This window comes from Balaenoptera musculus, chromosome 6, assembly GCF_009873245.2.
Source record: "Balaenoptera musculus isolate JJ_BM4_2016_0621 chromosome 6, mBalMus1.pri.v3, whole genome shotgun sequence".
Classification (NCBI taxonomy): Eukaryota; Metazoa; Chordata; class Mammalia; order Artiodactyla; family Balaenopteridae; genus Balaenoptera; species Balaenoptera musculus.
The window spans coordinates 115971362-115993096 of record NC_045790.1 but is presented as its reverse complement, the minus strand read 5'-3'; the positions used below and the strand labels follow the sequence as shown (position 1 = coordinate 115993096).

Below are 21735 nucleotides of genomic sequence, written 5' to 3'. Positions count from 1 at the left end.
GTGTTTTAAAGGTTAATTTCATCTGAAAAATACTTTCACAGCAACATGTGACTGTATTTGACCAAATATCTGGGCACCATGGCTTTGTCACGTTGACACATAAAATTAACCGTCACAGCACCCAACCCTAGAAACACTCCCGTAGATGGGCTCTGCCCTTTTCCGTACTCAGGAGAGCACCCTCCAGGGTCCAGGGGAGGCTTGTGTCTCGGGAGGTGTCAGAGCCCGGAGCCCAGCGGTTAACACAGAGACCCAGCTGCCTCTGACGCTGGACTCCTCCTTCCTCAGTTGGGCCTGTGACTCTGCTCAGTTATGGCTGAGTCTCCTCCCTGTGTGGCCCTGGGCCAGCTCCCTGTGCCTTACCTGAGGACCAGGGACGATGAGGACGACCCAGCAGGGCTGCTGTGAGAAGGGCCTGCCATGATGCTTGAGAAGTGCTCAAAAGGTGTCCTGGGCCGCTGTGCCCCCGAGGACCCTGCTTCCTCACCGGTGTGGGCTCTGAGGTTCCCAAACTGCTGGCCTGGAGGTGGGCATGGCCCGCACCACACACATGCTCCCTCCTCCCCGAGTTCCCGTGTGGACGCTCCCTTCCTCTCACCAGACCTCCCGCCCCCCAGCCTCCCCGCAGCCCTGCCCTGTCCGGCCTCAGGATTCCCGCCTCCCTCGCAGCCCCAGCGGGTCCCTGAGCTCAGCTGCCCCCTCCCACCGGCCCACCTGGGGCTCTCCGTCGCTGCAGCCCTCACCCCCGCCCCGTCTGTCCTTGCAGCTCACGCCCTCCACCTGACGAGCCCCGCCCACCGGGGCCTCTGGTCCCCGGTCCCCTCGGGCTGGAGGAGCTTGGCCTCGCCGGCTGGTCTCTGTCCCCCTGGACCGTGAGCCTCAGGGGGGTCACGCGGGCCCCGTGCGGGCACTTGCTCCTCCCCCGGCCCAGCTCCTTCCTCATCCTCTCCTCGGGCCCCACCTCTGCCCCATCCTGCCTCCCAGCCCAGGACCCGGCCCCCTGGCTCCCGGAGGAAAAGCGGCAGCTGGAAGGGGGTCCCCACCTCCTCCCTGGGAACGCGCCGGCTCCTGCGGGGCCCACGTGGGCCTGGCGCTGCCCCCTCCTCATCCCCACATATCTCCCTGGGGTGCTCCCTCTAGGTATCATTTCCCCCCTCGAAACAGATGTTTGTCTTCGCACCTTGAACAAAACACTCCCCTCCTGCGCCCACACCATTTCTTTGTTCCCCTTTGCAGCAAGACTCCTTGAAAGAATTGCCAGTACTCAGCGTCTTTGTTACCTTTGCTGGGTGCTTTTTAGAAACTAAGGTATGATTCACATATCATAAAGTTCATTTTTAAAGTGTACGGTTCAGTGTTTTTGTCACATTGACAGAGTTGTGCAGCCATCACCACTAACTCATCCCCCCTTGCAGTCACTCCCTGTCACGCCTCCCCCAGCCCCGGGCACCTGGTGGTGCAGCCTCTGTGGATTCGCGTCTTTTGGACAATTCGTGTGAGTGGAATCGTGAAGCGTGTAGATGGGTGTCTGGCTTCTCTCCTCAGCATCCTGGTTTTGAGGATCGTCCATGTTGTAGTGTGTGTCAGCTCTTCATCCCTTTTAAGGCTGAGTTACATGCTGTTGTGTGGATGGACCGATTTCGTGGATCCCTGATGGGCATTCGGGTTGCTTCCACTGTTTGGCTCTTGTGAATCACACTTGTGTGCAGGTGTTTGTGTGGCCGTGTGTTTTCCATTCTCTTGGGAGCTGGGTCAGGTGGTCACTGTGTGTAGCTTTTTGACTGTTTTCCCATCGTGCTTTTTACTCTTAATCCTGCTCCAGGCGGCCTTCCCACCAGGGTTCCACCCAAGCACTTGTCAGGGTTTCTGGTGGCCTCCTTGTGGCTCGTCCGCCCGTCGGTGCCTGGCCTCTGGGACACACCTTCTCCGGGTCTCCTGTGCTCCACCCCCAGCCCGGCCGCCTCTTCCACCTCCTCTGGCTCTGTCCTGGGGCCCTGCCTCTGTGCACTCACCACCCGGGGTCCCGTTGTTTGAATTACTCTCTGGCTGTTCTCTGTGCCCACTACTTTTCAACTTTTCTATTTCCATAATAAAAAGATGAAAAAAGTACCATCCCTGTGCCTGCCAGTGTACACGGATTACTATTGCGGCTCTGCTCCTAATAGCCCGAGACTGGAAACAGCCTAGATGCCCTTCAGGGGGTGCTGGTCAAACAGACTGTGCGTCCACACCTAGGGAGGCCACTCAGCAAAAAGGATGAGCGCTGGGCACACACGGCGACTTGTGTGCATCTCAAGGGAGTGTGCCGAGTGAACACAGACCCCGAAAGGCCAGACTGTGTGGTTCCATCTATGCAACTTGCTTCAAATGACAAATGACGTGAATGGAGATCAGAGCAGCATTGTCAGGAGTCACTGACAGATGGGTCACTAACAGATCAACGACTTGGGGCAGCAGGAAAGGGCAACAGGAGGGCTCCATGGGGCTGGAGCGTTCTGGTTCTCGACTGAATCAACACAAGGTCCTGGTTGTGATTTGGGGTATATGTGTATGGGTATATGGGACATCTATTAGTATTTCTTACAAGTATATGTATATCTACAGTTATCTCAAAATAAAATGTTTAATTTTTTTAAATCTTTAAGAAGATTTCAATTACAAGTTTTTCTATTTTACAGATAGCCTGAAAATTGGAGTGATTAAATGACCTCTAAGATTCTTCCAGCTCTAAAATTCAATACTTTAGAGGTTGTTCAGAAAAACTTCCTTGTATCTGAGCTAAAATCTATTTCCCAGGGGACTTCCCCGGTGGTCCAGTGGTAAAGAATCTGCCTTCCAATACAGGGGACATGGGTTCGAGCCCTGGTGGGGGAACTAAGATCCCACGTGCTGCGGAGCAACTAAGCCCGTGCACCACAACTACTGAGCCTGCGCTCTAGAGCCCGCGAGCCATAACTACTGAGCTTGTGCGGCTGCAACTACAGAGTCCACGGACCACAACTAGAGAGAAGCCTGCGTGCCACAAGGAGGACCCCACGCGGCCAAAAATAAAATAAATGAATAAACTCTATTGCCCAGTAGCTGTGGAGGTGCCTGGAGCGGCTGTGGCCCTGAGAGCCCCGAGCCGGCCTTGGTCAGGACGCTGTTCGGCGCTGCCGCCGCCGGTGAGAACTTCCCAGGCGGCTCCTCCGCGGGGGCGGGGCTGCTGAGATTGGTCGGATCCCGCGATTCCTAAGTCAGTAGAGGCCGGCGCAGGGGCCGTGTCCTGAGTGAGGGCAAGACTCAGTGGCCAGCTTGGCGCTGCAACTTACTTCCAGAAGAGTTCAGTAACTGGTTGGTTCTGGAGCACAGATGTCAATCAAATGGGCAGGAATTGGGTACTTTGGAATTGATTTTCTCCCAGTACAAAGAATTTTTTTTTCTTTTTAAACAATGGGCACTTCCAAGAAAAAACAAAATGCCACATAAGATTTTTCTCTCAGGAAATAAAAACAGGCTCGGATGTGATAGGGGCACTTGGTGTCCGAGGCCAGCCGTGTGGGTCTGGGTCCCCCTGGGCTGTGTCCATTGCACAAGGCCATGGAGAGCCTCCCAACTCAGCTCGGTGACCACGCTTCTCCCCGGGGCTCAGCCGGGGCACTGGGTGGGTCATCAGACCCACCGCGTCAGGTGTTCACAGGCTGCCGACCTGAACACGTTCGCCGAGGACCCTGCCCCCGCCCCCGCCAAGAGGGCTTAAAGAAGAAAAGCACGAGTGACAAGGAAGGGCGGCATTCGGACAAGAGCAGGGGCCCCTGCCGCCAGGGCACCCCGCACTCCAGGGAAGCCACGCACACAGCAAGTGGCTCCAGATGAATCTCCTCGGAGGGTCAGAGTCGAAAGGAGAATGTAAAACAGGAGACGTTCAGTTCTGTCCTGTAGGATCCCGTGGCGAAGGGCTGCATCCTACGGGGGGCTGGGTGTCTGGGTGCATTGGACCTGGAAGCAGCTGGTCACCCGTCTCTGCTTTGGCGGACGGAGACCCCCCGCAGTTTCAGAGCAGAGACTGCGCTGCTGGTCCCTGAGCTAATGTCCACTCGCAGGCGCCCCGCACAGCCACCGGCGTCCTGCCCCGGGACGGCTACTCTGCAGGCCAGGGCCTGTCCCCGAGCAAGGAGAAGCCAGAACGCTAGAAGCTTCGAGCAAACCGGCAGCAATGAGCCTGTAACACAGAACCAGAGCTTGGGAAGGAGAGCTCGTCGTGTGGAGTAATCGCAGGAGCCAGCGAGCGCTGCGGCTCCCGAATTCCAGGGGTGAAGGGCCAGTCGGGGGGGCTTCCACCTCCCAAGGAAGGAGGGCCAGCCGGAGGGAAGAGGGACGTCTGGGCTATCACGACAGAAAGGCAGGTCCAAGAAGCCTGCGTTTAACCAGAAGGCAGTTGTCTCCAGTGGGGAAGGAAACCGTGCCCCCAAAGTCAAAACCAAGAAACAAAAGGAAGTAGAGGGAGTTAATAAAGAGAAAAGCTTAGAAGGAAATCATGCCATTTGCAGCAACATGGATGGACCTAGAGATGATCACGCTAAATGAAGTAAGTCAGGCAGAAAGACAAATATCATATGGTCTCACTTACCTGTGGAATCTGAAGGATGCAAATGAACTCATTTACAAAACAGAAACAGACTCACAGACACAGAAAACAAACTTGTGTTTACCAAAGGGGAGAGGTGGGGGGGAGGGATATGTTAGGGGTTTCGGATTAACATGTACACACGACTGTATTTAAAATAGATAACCAACAAGGCCCTACTGTATAGCACAGGGAACTATATTCAGTATCTTATAATAACCTGTAATAGAAAAGAATCTGAAAAAATATATGTATAACTCAAAAAAAAGAAAGCTTAATTAAATAATTAAATCAGGAGGTACAAAACCAAAAACCAGTTCTTTGTGTTTTTGTTTTTGTTTTTGGCCACACCGAGCAGCTTGTGCGATCTTAGTTCCCTGACCAGGGATCCATCCCAGGCCCTCGGCATTGAAAGCAACGAATCCTAACCACTGGACCGCCAGGGAATTCCCCAAAATCTAGTTCTTTGAAAATACCAATGAAATAAACTTTTGATAAGACTAATTAAGGGAAAACAAAAGAGAAGTAAAAACTTGCTGAACATTCATGAAAGGCGAGAACCACACACGTAAACAAGTTTACACCGAACGCCCTGATGTTATGGTAATAAATGTGAAAACCTCCTCAAGAAATCGAGGCCTCCTATCAGAACGGGCCTGGGGGAAGCAGGAGACTGGAGCAGGCAATGAGCAGAGAGCAGGTGGGCTCAGAAGTTCCTGCCGTCTGGGACGTGGGCCCCCGGGCTCCGCACCAGTCCTGGCTGCAGCCCCAGGAACCTGAGTCAGGACCACTGGCCGCCGCTTGAGACAGCAGGTGTGTGTGGTGGTCACGGACAGCCAGCGACACAAGCGGCCGGCTCTGCAGCTCAGACCGCCGGGCATCTGGGCGGGCGGGCGGCTGGCATCCCCTGTAAAGCTAAGATTCCATCGTAGTTTATTTTAACATTTTTTTTTTTTTGAAATGAATAGCCCAGTTTGCTTTTTTTTTTTTTTAAAGAAATTCACGTTCTTTTATTTATTTATTTATTTATTTATGACTGTGTTGAGTCTTCATTTCTGTGCGAGGGCTTTCTCTAGTTGCGGCAAGTGGGGACCACTCCTCATCGCGGTGCGCGGGCCTCTCACCATCGCGGCCTCTCTTGTTGCGGAGCACAGGCTCCAGACGCGCAGGCTCAGTAGTTGTGGCTCACGGGCCCAGTTGCTCCGCGGCACGTGGGATCCTCCCAGACCAGGGCTCGAACCCGTGTCCCCTGCACTGGCAGGCAGACTCTCAACCACTGCGCCACCAGGGAAGCTCTATTTTAACTTTTAAGAATAACATCTGTGGCTTGATTTCCTTTTTTTCGTGAATACAAAGCGGAGCGTGTTCATTTTATAATATTTAGAAAACACAAAAAGTAAAAGAGAAAACCCAGAGGACTGGCGGGTGCCCCCCGGTGCCAAGTGGGTTGAGGCCCACGGGCCTTTGTTCCGACACGGCCACTTTGGTGACACACAGCTTCGTGACACACTGGGAGGACTTGTCCCCGTTACATTAAATATTTAATGTAAAATGTGGTTTTTAAGTAGCCATTTGTCATTCCTCCGATTTCTACCTCGTTTTTGGTCGTCAGGAGGCCCTCAGTCACAGCAGGCAGGAAGCAGGAAAGCCCACCCGAATGGTGGGGCCGGTGACCCCTGACCTCTACCCCCTGCCCCCACTGCAGTCTGGCATCCGGTGAGAAAGGGTCCCGAAGAGCCTTCTGGCCGAGACTCCCAGGGCTGGTTCCTTTGTGCTGCAGGAGAAACTCGATTCAGTGTGACACCATCGCAGTGACCCTTGGTGTTTAAAGTTGGCGACCTTAATTTTTAAAGGAACAATCGTTAAGTCAAATCAGTAAGTTAAAAATCACACCTCTGGGTTGGAGGGACTAAGAAGAGAGATCGACCAGTGTTGGCGAGAACTCGGGGGGGTGGGGAGTAGTTTCCCGAGGCAGCTGCCCTGGAAGAGTGCGCGGGTTCCCCGAGAGTTAAACACCAGCCACGTCCGACCCGGCGCTTCCTGCCCACAGACGTGCCCGCGGCCGGGTCCACACCGTGGCACGTTACCCAGCTGAGATGCCGCAGTGTGGATGAACCTCGGAAACATCATGCTGAGTGGAAGGAGCCAGACAAGAAAGGACGTATATTATGGCTCCATGTGCACGAAGTGTCCTGAACAGGCAAAGCCACAGGGACAGGAGCAGGGTCATGGGTGCAGGAGGTCGGGGGGCCAGGGCGGGTGACTGCTGGCGGGGACGGGCAATCTTTTGGGGTGATGACAGGCTCTGGATTAGGGGTGATGGTTGCACGTGCCTGAATATACTAGAAACACTGAATTGTATACTTTAAAAGGGTCAATTCCATGGTATGTGAATTACACCTCAATAAAGCTTTAAAAAGTCACTGAGATGTACGCACAAAAGTTTAATTCAGTTTGAATGGCTTTTAAGTTAGCGCTGTTATTTAACTGAAGCGGCCTGAGTGGCCACATCTGCAGGGCCCAGGCTTTGCACCCCCATGTCTCTGGGGATCCTGGGTGGCTCTGCATTTGGGATTGGGGGCAGCAGGGTAAGTCTCCCCGTAGCTGTTGCGGGGAGTGGCGGCTGGGGGTCCGGCGTCCCCTCGTCCTGCCCCGAGGGCCCGGGATTGCAGTGGGGAGGCGTCCGGCCGCCTGCAGGGCCGCTCTCCTATGTGGTCAGCTGCTTTTCTCAGTCAAGACCAGTGTGTCCAGCAGAAATCCGTGAGCCACACGTGTGGTTTTAAATTTTCTATAGAAAGAAAGAGGCGAAATTAACTTTAGTGATATATTTTATTTAACCCTGGCATACGCAACATGTTACTGTTCCGACACGTACTGGATACACAGAAGTCAGTACGAGACCCTTTCTGCTATCACCCTGTGTGCGTTCTGCGCTTACAGCAGGTGGGGAAATGGGGCCGGGAGGCCGCCCTTATCACCCTCCACCACCCCACCTGCCCCGCGATGGAGGGCAGAGGGAATACCTGGGGGGACACGCAGCCAGCGCCCCCATAGTTGTGGAAAACGACACAGAAAAATGACAGAGGAAGCACGATCTGGCGCCCAAACCAGAATGCTGTGCTGACCTCTCTAAAGGTCGCTCCGTCACTCCCCGAGGTGCGGAGAGAATGCATCGTGTTCTGTGCTCTCCTGCGCCAGGTGGGCAGAGGGACAGATGGACGGGAGGCACGGGCCTGGGCCAGCAATGTGATTCTTTGTGGGGTCCTTCAGCTCTCCTTTCTGGGCTGTCTGAAGGGCAGCTTCGGGTCAGGAACAGTGAATCGTCCGCTCCTCACTGCCCTTCCCACGTCCTCTGGGCTCCCGCGGGGTCTCAGGCTTCGCTGCCCCTGCCCCGCCGCTCACACAGCTGCTTTGAGAAGGGGCGACCGGCCTGAAGAACGTGCCCCCAGCCCGGCTCGTGAGCAAGCTGGCCTCCTGCCTGGCTTGGCCTCCTTTGGACATGAGGGGTCTCTGGGCACAGTCGGGCCGGGTGGGGGGACGTGCCCACGAGCACCCGCTCTGTACTCCCCTTCCACTTCTCGGGGGGGCCGGGCTGTGGTGGGCGTGGGGGGCACTCTGTCTGGAGGCGGCAGCATCCCTGGGAGGGTGGCCCTGCTGAGGTGTCCTCTTTCCCCTACTGGGCCCCTTGGGCCTGGCTGAGGGGGGCATCCAGGAGGCATCTGCCTTGGGCCAGGTTGGTCAGTGTGCCAAGCAGGAGGCTGGTGGACATGGGGCAGGCACATCTGGGGACCCTGATCGCCCCAGAACCTGTAGCAGGCCAGGCCATCTCCCAGGTAGCTCTCAGGTAGGTTCCTAAGTAGCTCTCAGGTAGGGTCCCAGGTAGCTCTCAGGTAGGCGCCCAGGTAGCTCTCAGGTAGGGTCCCAGGTAGCTCCCAGGTAGGTTCCCAGGTAGCTTTCAGGTAGATGCCCAGGTAGCTCTCAGGTAGACGCCCAGGTAGGTTTACAGGTAGGCTTTTAGGTAGACGCCCGGGGAGGCTCCCAGGTAGGTCCCAGCTCTCAGGAGGAAGCAATCTGACCTGCAAGGTGTGTCTCTCTGGAAACTCCCCTGCGCCCTTCCTTGGGTTTGAGTCTGTTTCTAGGTGGGTTTGCTGCTGGGCTGGGGGCTCCCCGCTCAGGTAGGGAGTGGAGCCGGGGAAGCAGGAGCCTCTGGGGTGAGTGGAGATCTGGTCGTGTGCCAGGGCTCCTTGAAGGGATTTGGCTCAGCTTAGCCCCTTTCAGCAAAAGTCACAACGCTAAACGAGTTGTATTTGGTGACTCTGATTTAAAGAAAGTTCGAAAACTGCCAGGTGGTGCTCACCGCGGGGCCTCCGGGAACTCCTGTCCCTGGGAAGGCCTGTTCGCCTCGGCATGCGCTGCAGACCCGGCACCACGATTCCAGCTAAAGACCATTTGGACTCCAGGCAGACTTTTTTCATTTTAAAGTGAGGTCAATTTTTAAAGTCTGCAGTGGGGTGAACTTGAACCTGGTCATTGTCAGCAGTTTTCAGCCTCAGAAGCACACTGGGCTTAGTTGCTGCCGCTCGTTGGCGACTGGTTTCAGATCCCAGGGCTCAGGGACGGCCCAGAGCTGAGCTTTATGGCCTCAGTCCTTTCCCAAGGAGGGTCTGGCTCTGTCCGCCTGGCCTGGGGCCGGCCTGAGACCCCAGCCAATCACCTGCTTCCGAGTGGCCAGGCGCTGGCCACTGTGCCCCTGAGAGAAAGGGGGAAAGTGGTGCCAGCAGGGAGGTGGAAATACGCCTGCAGCAGATCTTGAGATTGTAGGGATTTCCCCTAATTGAGAGGATTAGAAAAAAACACCCTCCCATAAAAGAGCCACCGGGTCTGGGCTGACCAGCAAAGTGGACGGCTGCAGCGGGAAGGAGGCCATCAGGGCGGTGAGCTCAGGGACGGCAACCCGACCGGCTCGGGGGGGAAAGAGCCTGACCGCCAGGGAGTGGGCTCACTGCTGGGCTGGGGCTCCCCCTGCGGGGCCTGACGCAGCGGGGTGGGCAGGACGTTCACCCCCGCGCTGCTGCCGGTCTTTGTGCCGAAATAAAGGCTCCGCCTTCTCAAGGAGGAATGTCCCTCGGGCCGCTCTGTGCTGGGAGGAACGAGGAGGGCTGTGGGCAGGAGACCCTTTCAGAAGCCCCCGGCGCCCGTTAGGGGTTTATTTAAACAACCCAATTGCTCTTAACCCCTTGCGTGGGAGGTGGGTGCTTGGCCCCGTGTTCTCGGGCGGGAGACGGGAAAGGGTGCCGACAGAACGCTGCACCCGGGAGAGCCCTGGCCCTACCCCGGCCTCGCGCAGGGATGCAGGCCCCAGCCCCGCCAGGAGCTCGCTGCCCCGGGGTTTGCTGCTTGTTTGGCGGGCTGGGTGGTGGTTGGATGGTTCTGGACACGGCTGTGTGCTGTGAATGGTCAGGGGCTCCAGAGACGGCCAGCAACGGTGTTGACCCCGTGGAGCCAGCCCAGCCGGACGAGCGCTCAGCCTTGCTGAGGCCGCAGTGATGCTGTGAGCTGACCCCACGGGGACTGGGCCTGGGTGAGGCCTGACTGTTGGGCTGAAGGACGGGAAGACAGGGGAAGAAACAGGCCGGGCCCCCGGCGCCTCCCCGGGGAGGGGCCCACGGGGCCTGGGCCATTTCCAGCTCCCCCTGCTGGGGACCCTCTGGCCGGCCCAAGGGTCACCCCCCGCCCCGGCCAGATGGGCCCCGGAGATGCGGGGGGTGGTCACGAGGCCCGTCAGCGGGCCGTGGATTTGGACCACCCCTCAGCGCCCACTGCTGCTCCGGGACCCCCAGGAAAGGGCCTGCAGAAGAGGGACAGACATTGGACCCGTCAGAGACCGTGACCGGGCGGGCTTCACGGGGCAGTGGCCGTGAGGGGCGTGAGCGGCACCTCCGCTACGTGCGGGACAGGCGCGCAAACAAGGCGCTCCTCCCTGCGGAGCACCCTGGCTGGGGCCTCGGTGTGGACGGGACAGCTGCGGTCACGCGCCCTGGGACAGCACCGCCAGCAGCGGGGCCCAGAGACCAGCTCGGGGCGCCGCACTCCCTTCCCTGGCGGCAACTCGGCAGCTGGGAGGACGGGGCGCCCCCCGGCCACCCAAAGAGGGTGTGCGGTGGGGATGGGTCTCTGTTTAGAGACCCCAGCCTCCTGGAGTGGCAGGCCCCCCGGGGTTGGGTCAGACTTGGGGTGGGAGGTGGGAAGGAGCGTCTGGGGTTAGGTCCCGGCAAGGGGCGGGGTGGCTGTGCACAGGGGCCGGATAACCTGCCCCACTCGAGGTCCATTATAATGACAGTAAAGACATTAGAAAAGCAAACGTGCTTGAGGGCAGAGAGGAGGGAAGAGGGGCCTTGCAGGCTGGGAAAGCAGAGCCCACGGCTGAGGGCCGGCCGAGCCTGGCTGCAGAGCTGGGGCGGCTCCAGGCTGGAAACAGGGCCTTGTGGAGGTCTGCGTGGGGTGGGGGCTGAGACCCCAGGTGGGGAAGGGAGGATTCCTTCCCGACAGACAGACAGACTGGTCTTCCAGGCCCCTGTTACCCACAGCGAGGCTCCTCCCAGGTGCCGCCCGCCCCAGGTTCCCAAGCAGCCGTCCAGGGCCTCCTCTCCAGTGGGAGCAGCAACCCCCAGACTCCGGAGGAAAAGGGGGCCGTGAACAGAGGGGGGGCGTCGGTGCCGACAAACGAGACGTCTGGAAGCCGCCAGGTCCTCAGGGGAAAGGACTCTTGGCTATTATTAAAATTTTGATAGTGGAAATGAATAATTAATGAAAGGGTTGTAAAATAAAGTTCAGGAAATCTCCCCCAGAGGCAGAGAAGAGGAAAGATAAGAAAATTAGAGGTTCTTACAGGAAGCCTAGCATCCAAGTCAGAGGAATTCCAGGAGGAGAGAATGGACAACAGGGAGGCCAGGACATAATCCAGGAAGACATGAGGACGTTTCCCAGGACTGAAGGACGTGAGCATGCCTAGTGGATCCTGCCCCGTCCGTCCGTCCTGCTGGCACCCTGGATGCTGTCAGGGGAAGGTCCCCCAGAAGGAGAAGAGCAGCGTCCTACCTACGGTCGGGAGTCAGGTGGTTCAGAGCTCTCCGCACCAACGTCAGGAGCTGGAAGGACCGTCACCATCACACACCTGGGGACGGCCTCTCACCTGCAGCCCGTGCACAGCCAGCCTTCCAGCCAAGGCTTAGTGCCCAGTGAAGACATTTCCAGACAACCAAAGACCGGTTAAATGTCCCTCCCTTGCAGTTCTTCTCAGGAAGCTCGTGGAGAATGTGTTCCTCTAGAACCAGGAGGAAAACTGAGAAAGATGAAGGCTTAGAAATCAGGAAATGCAGGATGCACCAGGAGAGAAGGCGGGGAGGGAGCCCTAGGGCAGCAGCTGTGCCGCCGGGCTAGAGAGCAGCCATGCAGATCGAGGCAGGAGGGCAGAGGCTCGAGAAGGGACGTCTCTGGGAACAAGTGACAGACTCACAGGCTTGTCCGAACGTCCTGGGGCGGTGTTATGATGCTGTCAGAGTCCTGTTAATGATGGCCTTGCAGGAAACCAAGCAGGGAATAAGTCGTGTTATTTTTTCTTTAATCTTCCCCCTGTTCTTTAGGTAGGATAATTTCTGTTGATCTGTCTTCAGAGTCACTGACTCTGTAATCTGCCATCTCCAATCTGCGGTCAAGCCCCATCAGTGGATTTTGCATTTCAGTTATACTTTTTATTGGAGAACTGCCATTTGGTTCTCTTATGTAGTTTCATGGAATTTCCATTTGTACCTCTCTGTTTACTCATTTAAGAGCATATTTTTCTTTAACTTTTTGAACATGTTTTTCACTCATTCTTTGAACGGTTACAATAGTTGTGTTAAAGTCTTTGCTAAATTCAACCTCTGAGCCGCCTTGGAGTTGCTTTCCATTATGTGCTTTTCCGTATTTTTTTCCCCTTGAGTGTGGGTCATATTTTCCTCTTATTTGCAGGCCTTGTGATTTTTATATTATGTACTGAACATTGTAAATGGTACATTGTAGAGACTCTGGATTGTTACCTTCCACTGAAGAATGTTGAACTTTGTTCTAGTAAACAGTTAATTTCTAGCTGATTACCTTGAACTGGGGGGGCATGGCTTGACATTTTGTTAGGGTGGATCTTTATCTTGGTGGGACTCAACGTACAAAGTGTTCCATGGATTTTTTTATTTCTTTTTTTTTTTTTTGGCTGCTGGGGTCTTCGTTGCTGCGCGCGGGCTTTCTCTAGTTACGGTGAGCAGGGGCTACTCTTCCTTGCAGTGCGCGGGCTTCTCGTCGCGGTGGCTTCTCTTGTTGCGGAGCACGGGCTCTAGGCGCGCAGGTTTCAGTAGTTGTGGCACGTGGGCTCAGTAGTTGTGGCGCGCGGGCTCAGTAGTTGTGGCACACGGGCTTAGCTGCTCCGCGGCATGTGGGATCTTCCCAGACCAGGGCTTGAACCCGTGCTCCCTGCATTGGCAGGCAGATTCTTAACCACTGTGCCACCAGGGAAGCCCTGTTCCATGGATTTTATTGGGGCTTGGTTTTAGATTTTGGCAGAGTTGGTCTAGGGCGGGGCTCGCTTGCCAGGGTCGCTGGGCTGGAGCCCAGAGTGTGCAGCATTGCTTGACTGTTAGTGCCCCTGTCGAACTCTCGGCCTGGGGACAGCTGCCTCTGGGAGGCCTGGGGATCCTGCATCGCTCACCTGCACTTCTGGCCCCGAATGACCCCTCCAGCTGGTGCCCTGGCCCGCAGATGCACGGCCTCCTCCTCCACTGGAGGGGTGCCCTGCTCACCAGGTTCTGGGTCATGGTCCTAGCTGGGAGGTCGCCCCCAGCTGGGAGCCAGCCCATCCCTGGGCCCGCCCACCCTGGGCATCACCCGTCGTGCACAGCCTATTGTCCAAAAGTCGGCCGCCTAAAGCATGTCTGGTGGACGTTGTCTGCAGTGGGAGGGCCGGCCCGACACCAGTCAGTCTGCATGGCCGGAGCACGGGTTTGGAGCAAACTGAACAAGGCAGGAAAGTATCCAGAGTTCACCACAGCTGAGCCCTGCTATGCTCCTGTCTCCTGTAAATAGTGTGTCAGCAGAAGACGCTCGGAGAGCTGTTTCAGGGGCTTTCGGGGTTTGGGGGGCTGGGGCATGACAGTGAATTCTCCCCTTGAGCTTGGTCAGTCAGGTGTAAGACTGGACACTCAGGAAACAACCGTATCAGCGTGTTAGTGAGAAATGTGAATGTAAACGTCCGAAAGAATAGCTAAAAGCCTGTGGGAGTTGGGGAGGAGAAGGCTCCAAGGGCTCTCCCCTCCAGGCCTGTGTCAGGACTCAGGTTTACGCAGGTGCCGTGTGTCACCGTGACATAAATCACACCGCAAATGAGGGAAAACTAGACCATCTCCGTAAACGTGGAAAAGTGTCTTGTATAAAATACACATTGGCAGGAGCCTGTTGGCCGCCTGGGAATGGTACCACTTTGTTGCCAGCCTGGATGATTTAGAGCTGGGTGTGCCCGTGTGGGCTGGCTCAGGGGTCCTCACGGTGGGTCCACCCCTGAGGTTAGTGCTAAGTGTCCCGGGTCCAGCCGGGGAAGCCGAGGCCGCCTGACCGCCCCCCCCCACCGCAAGCACACAAGTGGGCCCTGCGGGGCTGCCTGTCAGGGCCCGTTCCCTTCTGTGTGGAGCCTGCAGCCTAACTGTCCCTCTCCGCTGGTCCCTTGAGCAGCTCCCTGCCTTTCCCTGAGGATGGACCCTGGAGACCCCGCCGGAGACCCCGCCGGAGAGCCTGCTGCCGGTGACACTGCTGGTGACCCAGCCAGTGGCGAGTGTGTCCCCATGGGTGAGTCTGCACCCCTCACTGCCCAGGTCCAGCCTGACCGCCCTTGTCAGCGCTGGGCATGGGGTGGGTGTGGGGGGGTCTGTGTACAGGTGCATGCATGTGCACCGGGCAGGGACCCCAGGTGGGAGGCGTCCAGGCGATGTGGCTTTCTGGGGGCCTGGGACGTGTGGAGCGGCCTCAGTTGTGGACGGGAGCAGGCACGTGGCTGCTATCACGGCCTTCCTGTCCTGAGGGCCGCGGGCGGGCACCTCCCTTGGCCCTGGGAAATGTGGCCTCGTGGTCCTGCAGTGGACCACCTGCTGGCCACTTGCTTGATGTCTGACACCGAGGGTTGGCCATGACTGGACGGACACTTCAGGGAGCCCACACTGAAGTGTGGGTGAAGCTGGGTGCAGGGGGCTGGTGGGAACGGCGGGGTTCTCTCTGGAGCCTGGCCCTGCGCCCCACACTAAGTGTGGACACACGGCATCTTATCGGTCCTGCCAAGAAGGAGAGGGGACGAGGGGGCTGGGAGGTGTCTGAAGAGTGAGGGCCCCCAGACTGGCACTTTCAGCTTGGGAGCCCCGGGATCCCACGTGGTCCCTGGCCCCAAGAGAGCTGAGGCCCTGGCCTCCGTTTCTCCTCCGGGAGCCCCGAACTCCTCGCGGTGGTGTCTGTGGGCTCCGGGAGGCTTTCTTTCTGAGTGTCTCCTGTGTTCGGTGAGTGTTGTGGGCAGGGCAGACACAGGGCCACGTGAAGCCTGATCTTGCCCCGCCAAGGACAGGTGGTGACGTGGAAGAGGAGACCAAGGCTGGAGGCGGAGGGGCTCCTCCCAGGCCTGGATCGGGTGTCCGGTTGGAGAGTGGGGCACCCGTCCCTGCTGGCCCCTGGCATCCAGGGGGGCCGTCCCAGTGCCGGGCTGGGGTCCTCTGGTGGGCACAGGGGTGGGAGGGAGAGCCCCCAGCAAGTAAGCAAAGCGCTGCCCCTTCTTGCAGGTGATGGGGAACCTGGGGCCTCTTCCCAACCTCTGCTCACCCACCCCAGGGTCCTGAGAGGCTCGTGGAGTCGGCCCCCCATCTCCTGTGGGGTCCTCCGCAGGTGCACACAGCCTGCTCCAAGCAGAGTCTCCAGGGGGGCGCCCAGGCACACTCAGCCGCCCACAATGGACTCGTTTTCTGCTCAAAATTCCCCAGACCTTCAGACCGTGCTTTTCCCCACCTGTCCCCAATGTGCAGAGTCTTCAGGCCCTGACACCACCCTGCTGTGACTGGGGATCAGACACAGTCCCCCATCAGACACAGCCCCCCATCAGACACAGCCCCCCATCAGACACAGCCCCGCATCAGACACAGCCCCCCATCAGACACAGCCCCCCATCAGACACAGCCCCGCATCAGACACAGCCCCCCATCAGACACAGCCCCATCAGACACAGCCCCGCATCAGACACAGCCCCCCATCAGGCACAGCCCCCCATCAGACACAGCCCCGCATCAGACACAGCCCCCCATCAGGCACAGCCCCCCATCAGACACAGCCCCGCATCAGACACAGCCCCCCATCAGACACAGCCCTGCATCAGACACAGCCCCCCATCAGACACAGCCCCCCATCAGACACAGCCCCGCATCAGGCACAGCCCCGCATCAGACACAGCCCCCCATCAGACACAGCCCCCCATCAGACACAGCCCCGCATCAGGCACAGCCCCCCATCAGGCACAGCCCCCCATCAGGCACAGCCCCCCATCAGGCACAGCCCCGCATCAGGCACAGCCCCCCATCAGGCACAGCCCCCCATCAGGCACAGCCCCCCATCAGACACAGCCCCGCATCAGACACAGCCCCCCATCAGACACAGCCCCCCATCAGGCACAGCCCCCCATCAGACACAGCCCCCCATCAGGCACAGCCCCGCATCAGACACAGCCCCGCATCAGGCACAGCCCCCCATCAGGCACAGCCCCCCATCAGGCACAGCCCCCCATCAGGCACAGCCCCTGGCCTTCTGCTGTGAGTGACCTCAGGCCAGGGAAGCCCTCTTCGGTGGGCATCTCTCTACCAGGGTCTGGGTACCTCCCCCAGGATGCTTCTGGCGCCTCTGCTGGTTTTGCCAAGAGCAGGACCCTCCTCTCTGTAGCCCCCGGACTCTGACACCCCAGGTCCTGGGCCTGTCCTGGGCCATCTGGGTGCCACCCTCCCCCGCCTGTCCTGATGCTGGGGGCGAGAGGGGAAGGGACAGGCCGTTGAACACCTGCGGCCCTTCCCTCCCGTCCTCCCCTCCCCTGGGAACAAGAAAACATTGCCCAACTGAGAAGTCAGCTGGGGTCAAAAATTGTTTTTCTCCTGAAATCGTGGCCTTTGGGTGAGCAAGTGTAGCTGAATCAGAAAAGCTGCGTGCTGAAGTCCAGCAGGTCCCAGGATCTCGGGCAGCAGTGGATCCCCCTTCCTTGGGGAATTCGAAAGTCAGGCAGACAGAGCTGAATCACTTCTCAGCATGGAGGGAGGGGCAGGCGCGACCCTCCAGGAAGCCCGGTCCCCGCCCCACCGCCCCTCACAGGCTCGTGCAGTACCTGGAACCTCCAGGCCTGGCCCTCCCTGTGTTAGGGCTGGGGTGGGGGCCCCCCAGCCCCTGGGAGCTGTGGAACCATCCTTGGGCTGTGACCTGAGGGAGGCTGTGAAAACAGGCAACACAGCACCCAGCTTCCTGGCTGTGTGACCATGGGCAAGTTACATACCTCTCTGTTTCCTTACCTGAGAAAAATAGTTGTCGCCCTATACTTAGCTCCACCTGTGAATGAGAGACTGCTGGCATGTGTGCTGTGGAGGCATTAGCTGTGATCCTTTTGAGTCTTTGATCCAGTGGAATTTATTTTGCCGTGAGAGATGACGAGTGGGTCCATTCCATCCTAGAGGACCATTTGGACACCCAGCAACACTGAGTTCCCCGTGTTTGGAGTCTCCCCGGCTTTCTGCTCCGTTCGCCTGCCTGCGTCACGCTGTTTGATGGCGGTGGTTTTATGACCTGCTGCACCCGGCAGGACTAAACCTCTCGTTGCTTTTCTCTCGTGTCTTATTTATTTTCCATATAGACGTCAGAATAATTTGTTTGCTTCTACAGAAATCGATTGCTGTTTTTACTGGATTTCGTTACATTTATGGTTGGACAAAGAGGCATCTGACGCCATCTCACCCCAGTGTCAGGCAGGGCTGTGGGCTCGCAACGCCCTCCCACAAGGTGGGGTCTGCTTCCGCCCTGGAGGGGCGCTTCCCGAGGCCTTGCCCTGGGAGCCAGGCTCAGGTGTGTGCCTGAGGCCCTGGGGAGGAGCCCGTCTAAACTCCTGACCCACAGAATCTGGGATCCTGAGAGATGAACCGCTTGTCTGGGGCCCGTTGCCTTTCTCTCTATTCTTCTGTCTTCAGCAGTGCTTTTTTTTTTTTTTTATGTATCTTTGGCTGTGCTGGGTCTTCGTTGCCACGTGTGGGCTTTCTCTAGATGCGGCGAGCGGGAGTTACTCTTCGCTGTGGTGCATGGGCTTCTCATTGTGGTGGCTTCTCTTGTTGCGGAGCACAGGCTCTAGGCATGCGGGCTTCAGTAGTTGCAGTATGCGGGCTCAGTAGTTGTGGCTTGCAGGCTCAGTAGTTGTGGTGCACGGGCTTAGTTGCTCCGCGGCATGTGGGATCTTCCCAGACCAGGGCTCGAACCCGTGTTCCCTGCATTGGCAGGCGGATTCTTAACCACTGTACCACCAGGGAAGCCCCAAAGTTTGATTCTTGAGCTTGAGTTTTAGTGTCCTCTGGACGCACTGCTGCCCGCCTGCCCTCACCCACGTGCTCCTGGGGTGGTGTCAGGGGGCAGGTACCAGGCCAGAGGCCACCTGCCCTGCCGCCCCTGACCTGCCGTCTGGCCACCCCTGGCCAGCAGGTCCAGGATATCAGGGTGGCCCAGTCCCGGGCCCAGGGTGGGGAGGTGGCAGCGGTGGCCAGGCTGCGGCCACGGCTGATGTCCACCCTGTGGACAGAAGGCCCCCGTGCCCGCCCTCCTAGCTCAGCCCGGCCTCCTGTGGTGCATCCCTGAGTCGGGGGAGCGGGACTGGCCCACGCTCGGCTGGCAGGTGGCCCCGGGCCGGGCACGCCGTGCTCATTGAGTCCTCCTTGTGCCGGCCTTTGGTGCCTGCTGCACTCAGCCTGGGCCCACATTCACACCGGCCCCGGGGCCCCTCCAGCTCCACCTTGGGCTTCCCGGGTGTCTGCCCACGGCCACGGAAGCTGGTGACCTTGTCTGCACGTGCGAGTCTGGCCTTGGCACCGTCCAGCAGTCACTATAGAGTGTCCCTCAAGGCCTGGGCCACGGCCTTGAACAGGGCCGACATGGTCACCGCCGGGAGCTGGCAGCATCGGGAGGGGACAGACAGCAAACCCGCATCCCACGTGCAGTGTCAGGCGAGGGGGCCAGGCCGGCGGGTCAGCGGTGCTTCGGCAGCAGCTTGAAAGCCGAGGGTGTGAGTGACCGAGGGTGCAGCCTGGCCTGTGGCTTTGACCCAAAAGGGCACTGGGCCTGGGGGAGCCGTGAACGGAGAGCAGCCTGGCCCAGCCTGACCCTGTAAGACTTTCCTCGCGCTGGGCGTGGTCTGCAGGGCCCAGTGGGGAAGACGGAGACCTCTGGCTGGCGCCTGCTGGGCCCTTTCTATTGGTAGGAATTCTTGACTTAACCGTGTCCCAAGGTCATCAAGGTATTGTGCAGGTGCCCTGCGGAGGCTCTGTTGATCTGTCTTCACAGTGAGACCTACAGCCCCTGGTGGGTTTTCTGTAGGTGTGAGATGGGGGTGACATCCCAGTGTTTTCAATAAGGTTATGCAGTTTCCCACACTGGCCGCACACCCTGGCTCATGCAGGCCAGTTCCGGCTCCAAGTTCCCCCTCCCTGGGCCACACGCTCAGCCTTAACCCCTGTGGCTCCGGCCTGGGTGGGGCGGTCCTCTGGTTTCCCTGCGGTTGTTAAGACAGGCCCCCTGCACCCACTCACACTGCTACTGTTTGGATTAGAATATAGAATCTACTGATTAATTTGGGGAGAATTGACAACTTTGCATTACTGATTATATGGTATAGCCCTTCCTTAATCAGGTCTTTTAATTTTTTTCTCAGTGACATTTTTTTTTTAAATTTATTTTATTTTTGGCTGCGTTGGGTCTTTGTTGCTGTGCCCAGGGTTTCTCTAGTTGCGGCGAGCGGGGGCTACTCTTTGTTGCGGTGCGCGGGCTTCTCATTGCAGTGGCTTCTCTTGTTGCAGAGCATGGGCTCTAGGCGCGTGGGCTTCAGTAGTTGTAGCACGCGGGCTCAGCAGTTGTGGCTCGCAGGCTCCAGAGCGCAGGCTCAGTAGTTGTGGCGCACGGGCTTAGCTGCTCCGCGGCATGTGGGATCTTCCCAGACCAGGGCTCGAACCCGTGTCCCCTGCACTAGAAGGCGGATTCTTAACCACTGCGCCACCAGGGAAGCCCCTCTCAGTGACATTTTATATTTTTTGCATGAACTTCTTCTGTTACGTTTATCCCAAGAAATTTGAAATTTTTTATGTTACTGTACTTACTGTATTTTTTAAATGTTCATTTCTGTCTGTCACTAGTATGGAGGGAACAGTGGACTTCTTTTTTTTTTTTTTTTGGCCGCACCAGGTGGCTTGAGGGATCCTAGTTCCCCAACCAGGGATTGAACCCGGGCCCCCTGCAATGGAAGCGCGGAGCCCTAACCACTGGACCGCCAGGGAAGTCCCGACAATAGATTTCTTAATACTGGCCTTGTGTTCACCATCCGTGCTGAAATAAGTCCATTGATTAATTCTAATACCTGTCTTTAGATTCTTCATTGCGTTCTAAAAAATGAATCATTTGTTCAGTGTGTAACGACGTTTTTGGGTATTGTTTTTATTTTTAAAGACTTTATTTTTTAGAGCAGTTTTCGGTTCACAGCAAAGTGGAGAAGAATGTGGAGATTTCCCACCTACCCCTGCCCCTCCCACACGCACCACCTCCCCCGTTATCACCATCCCCACCAGATGGGACACTTGTGACAAGTGAGGGACCTGCCTGGACACGCCACCATCACCCGAAGTCCGTCGTCTACCTTGGGGCTCACTCTTGGTGCTGTACGTTCTGTGGGTCTGGACAATGCAGAGTGACATGTTTTCTACTATTGAAGGTTCGTAGAGTAGTCTCACTGCCCTAAAACCCCCTGTGCTCTCCTGTTCATCCTCCCTCCCCCCCGCCCCGGGCAACTCCGGATCTTTATACTGACTCCGTAGGTCTGCCTTTTCCAGAACGTCGTAGAGTTGGAATCACACTACGTACGTGGTCTGCAGCCTTCTCAGACTGGCTTCTCTCACTTCGTAGTTTGCATCTACGTTTCCTCCCTGTCTTTTCATGGTTTGATGGCTCATGTCTTTCTAGCGCTGAATGATAGTCCATTGTCTGGAGGGAGCAGAGTTTGTTGATCGGAGTGCTGATGCTTTTATTTTTTCCTTTCTAAGTCCTATGGCCTGAATTTTTCCTCCTTGCTGCTCTGCACTGGCGTCGAATGCACCGTGGGCATCCTCCTGGGGTTTCCGTCTTAGGGGAAAGCTTTCAGCATTGAGTTCTGTGTTCGCTGAGGGATTTTTAATAGACGCCTTTTGTCTGGTTAAGGAAGTTCCTTCTCTTCTAGTTTGCTGAGTTATTTCTTTTTTTTTTTTTTTTTTTTAATTATTTATTTACTTATTTGTTTATTTATGGCTGTGTTGGGTCTTCGTTTCTGTGCGAGGGCTTTCTCTAGCTGCGGCAAGCGGGGGCCACTCTTCATCGCGGTGCGCGGGCCTCTCACTATCGCGGCCTCTCTTGTTGCGGAGCACAGGCTCCAGACGCGCAGGCTCAGTAATTGTGGCTCACGGGCCTAGTTGCTCCGCGGCATGTGGGATCTTCCCAGACCAGGGCTCGAACCCGTGTCCCCTGCATTGGCAGGCGGATTCTTAACCACTGCGCCACCAGGGAAGCCCCAGAGTTATTTCTTAAATTATAACTAGAACTCTCCCTTAAGAGATGCTTGTTCTGCATCTATTGAGAGCATCACGTGACTTTCGTCCTTTATTTCACTAGCAAACCAGGCTGATGGACCTTCAGTTGTCCAACCAGCCTTGCTTTCTGGGACGGACCCTCCTGTGGTGTACACGGGTGTCTTGTCCGGGTCCCTGAGCCCGTGTCCTCGGGGGCTGTCCTCCAGGGTGTGGCTCAGGCCCCCAGCCTTTCCCTCC

General features: G+C 57.3%; 1 protein-coding gene across 7 annotated transcripts in view; it reads left to right on the top strand.

Annotated features, from left to right (window-relative positions):
* Positions 1-21735, top strand: part of EXD3 (exonuclease 3'-5' domain containing 3) — a 79769-nt gene that overhangs the window by 1783 nt on the left and 56251 nt on the right. For all 7 annotated transcript variants that reach the window (XR_005020228.1, XR_005020227.1, XM_036854736.1 and 4 more), the window contains exon 2: positions 14363-14476. Coding sequence is in view for 5 of the 7 variants with exons in the window: in XM_036854736.1 (XP_036710631.1) it covers positions 14363-14476 (114 nt within the window). In the remaining 2 variants the exon portion in view is untranslated. The remainder of the gene's footprint in view (positions 1-14362; positions 14477-21735) is intronic.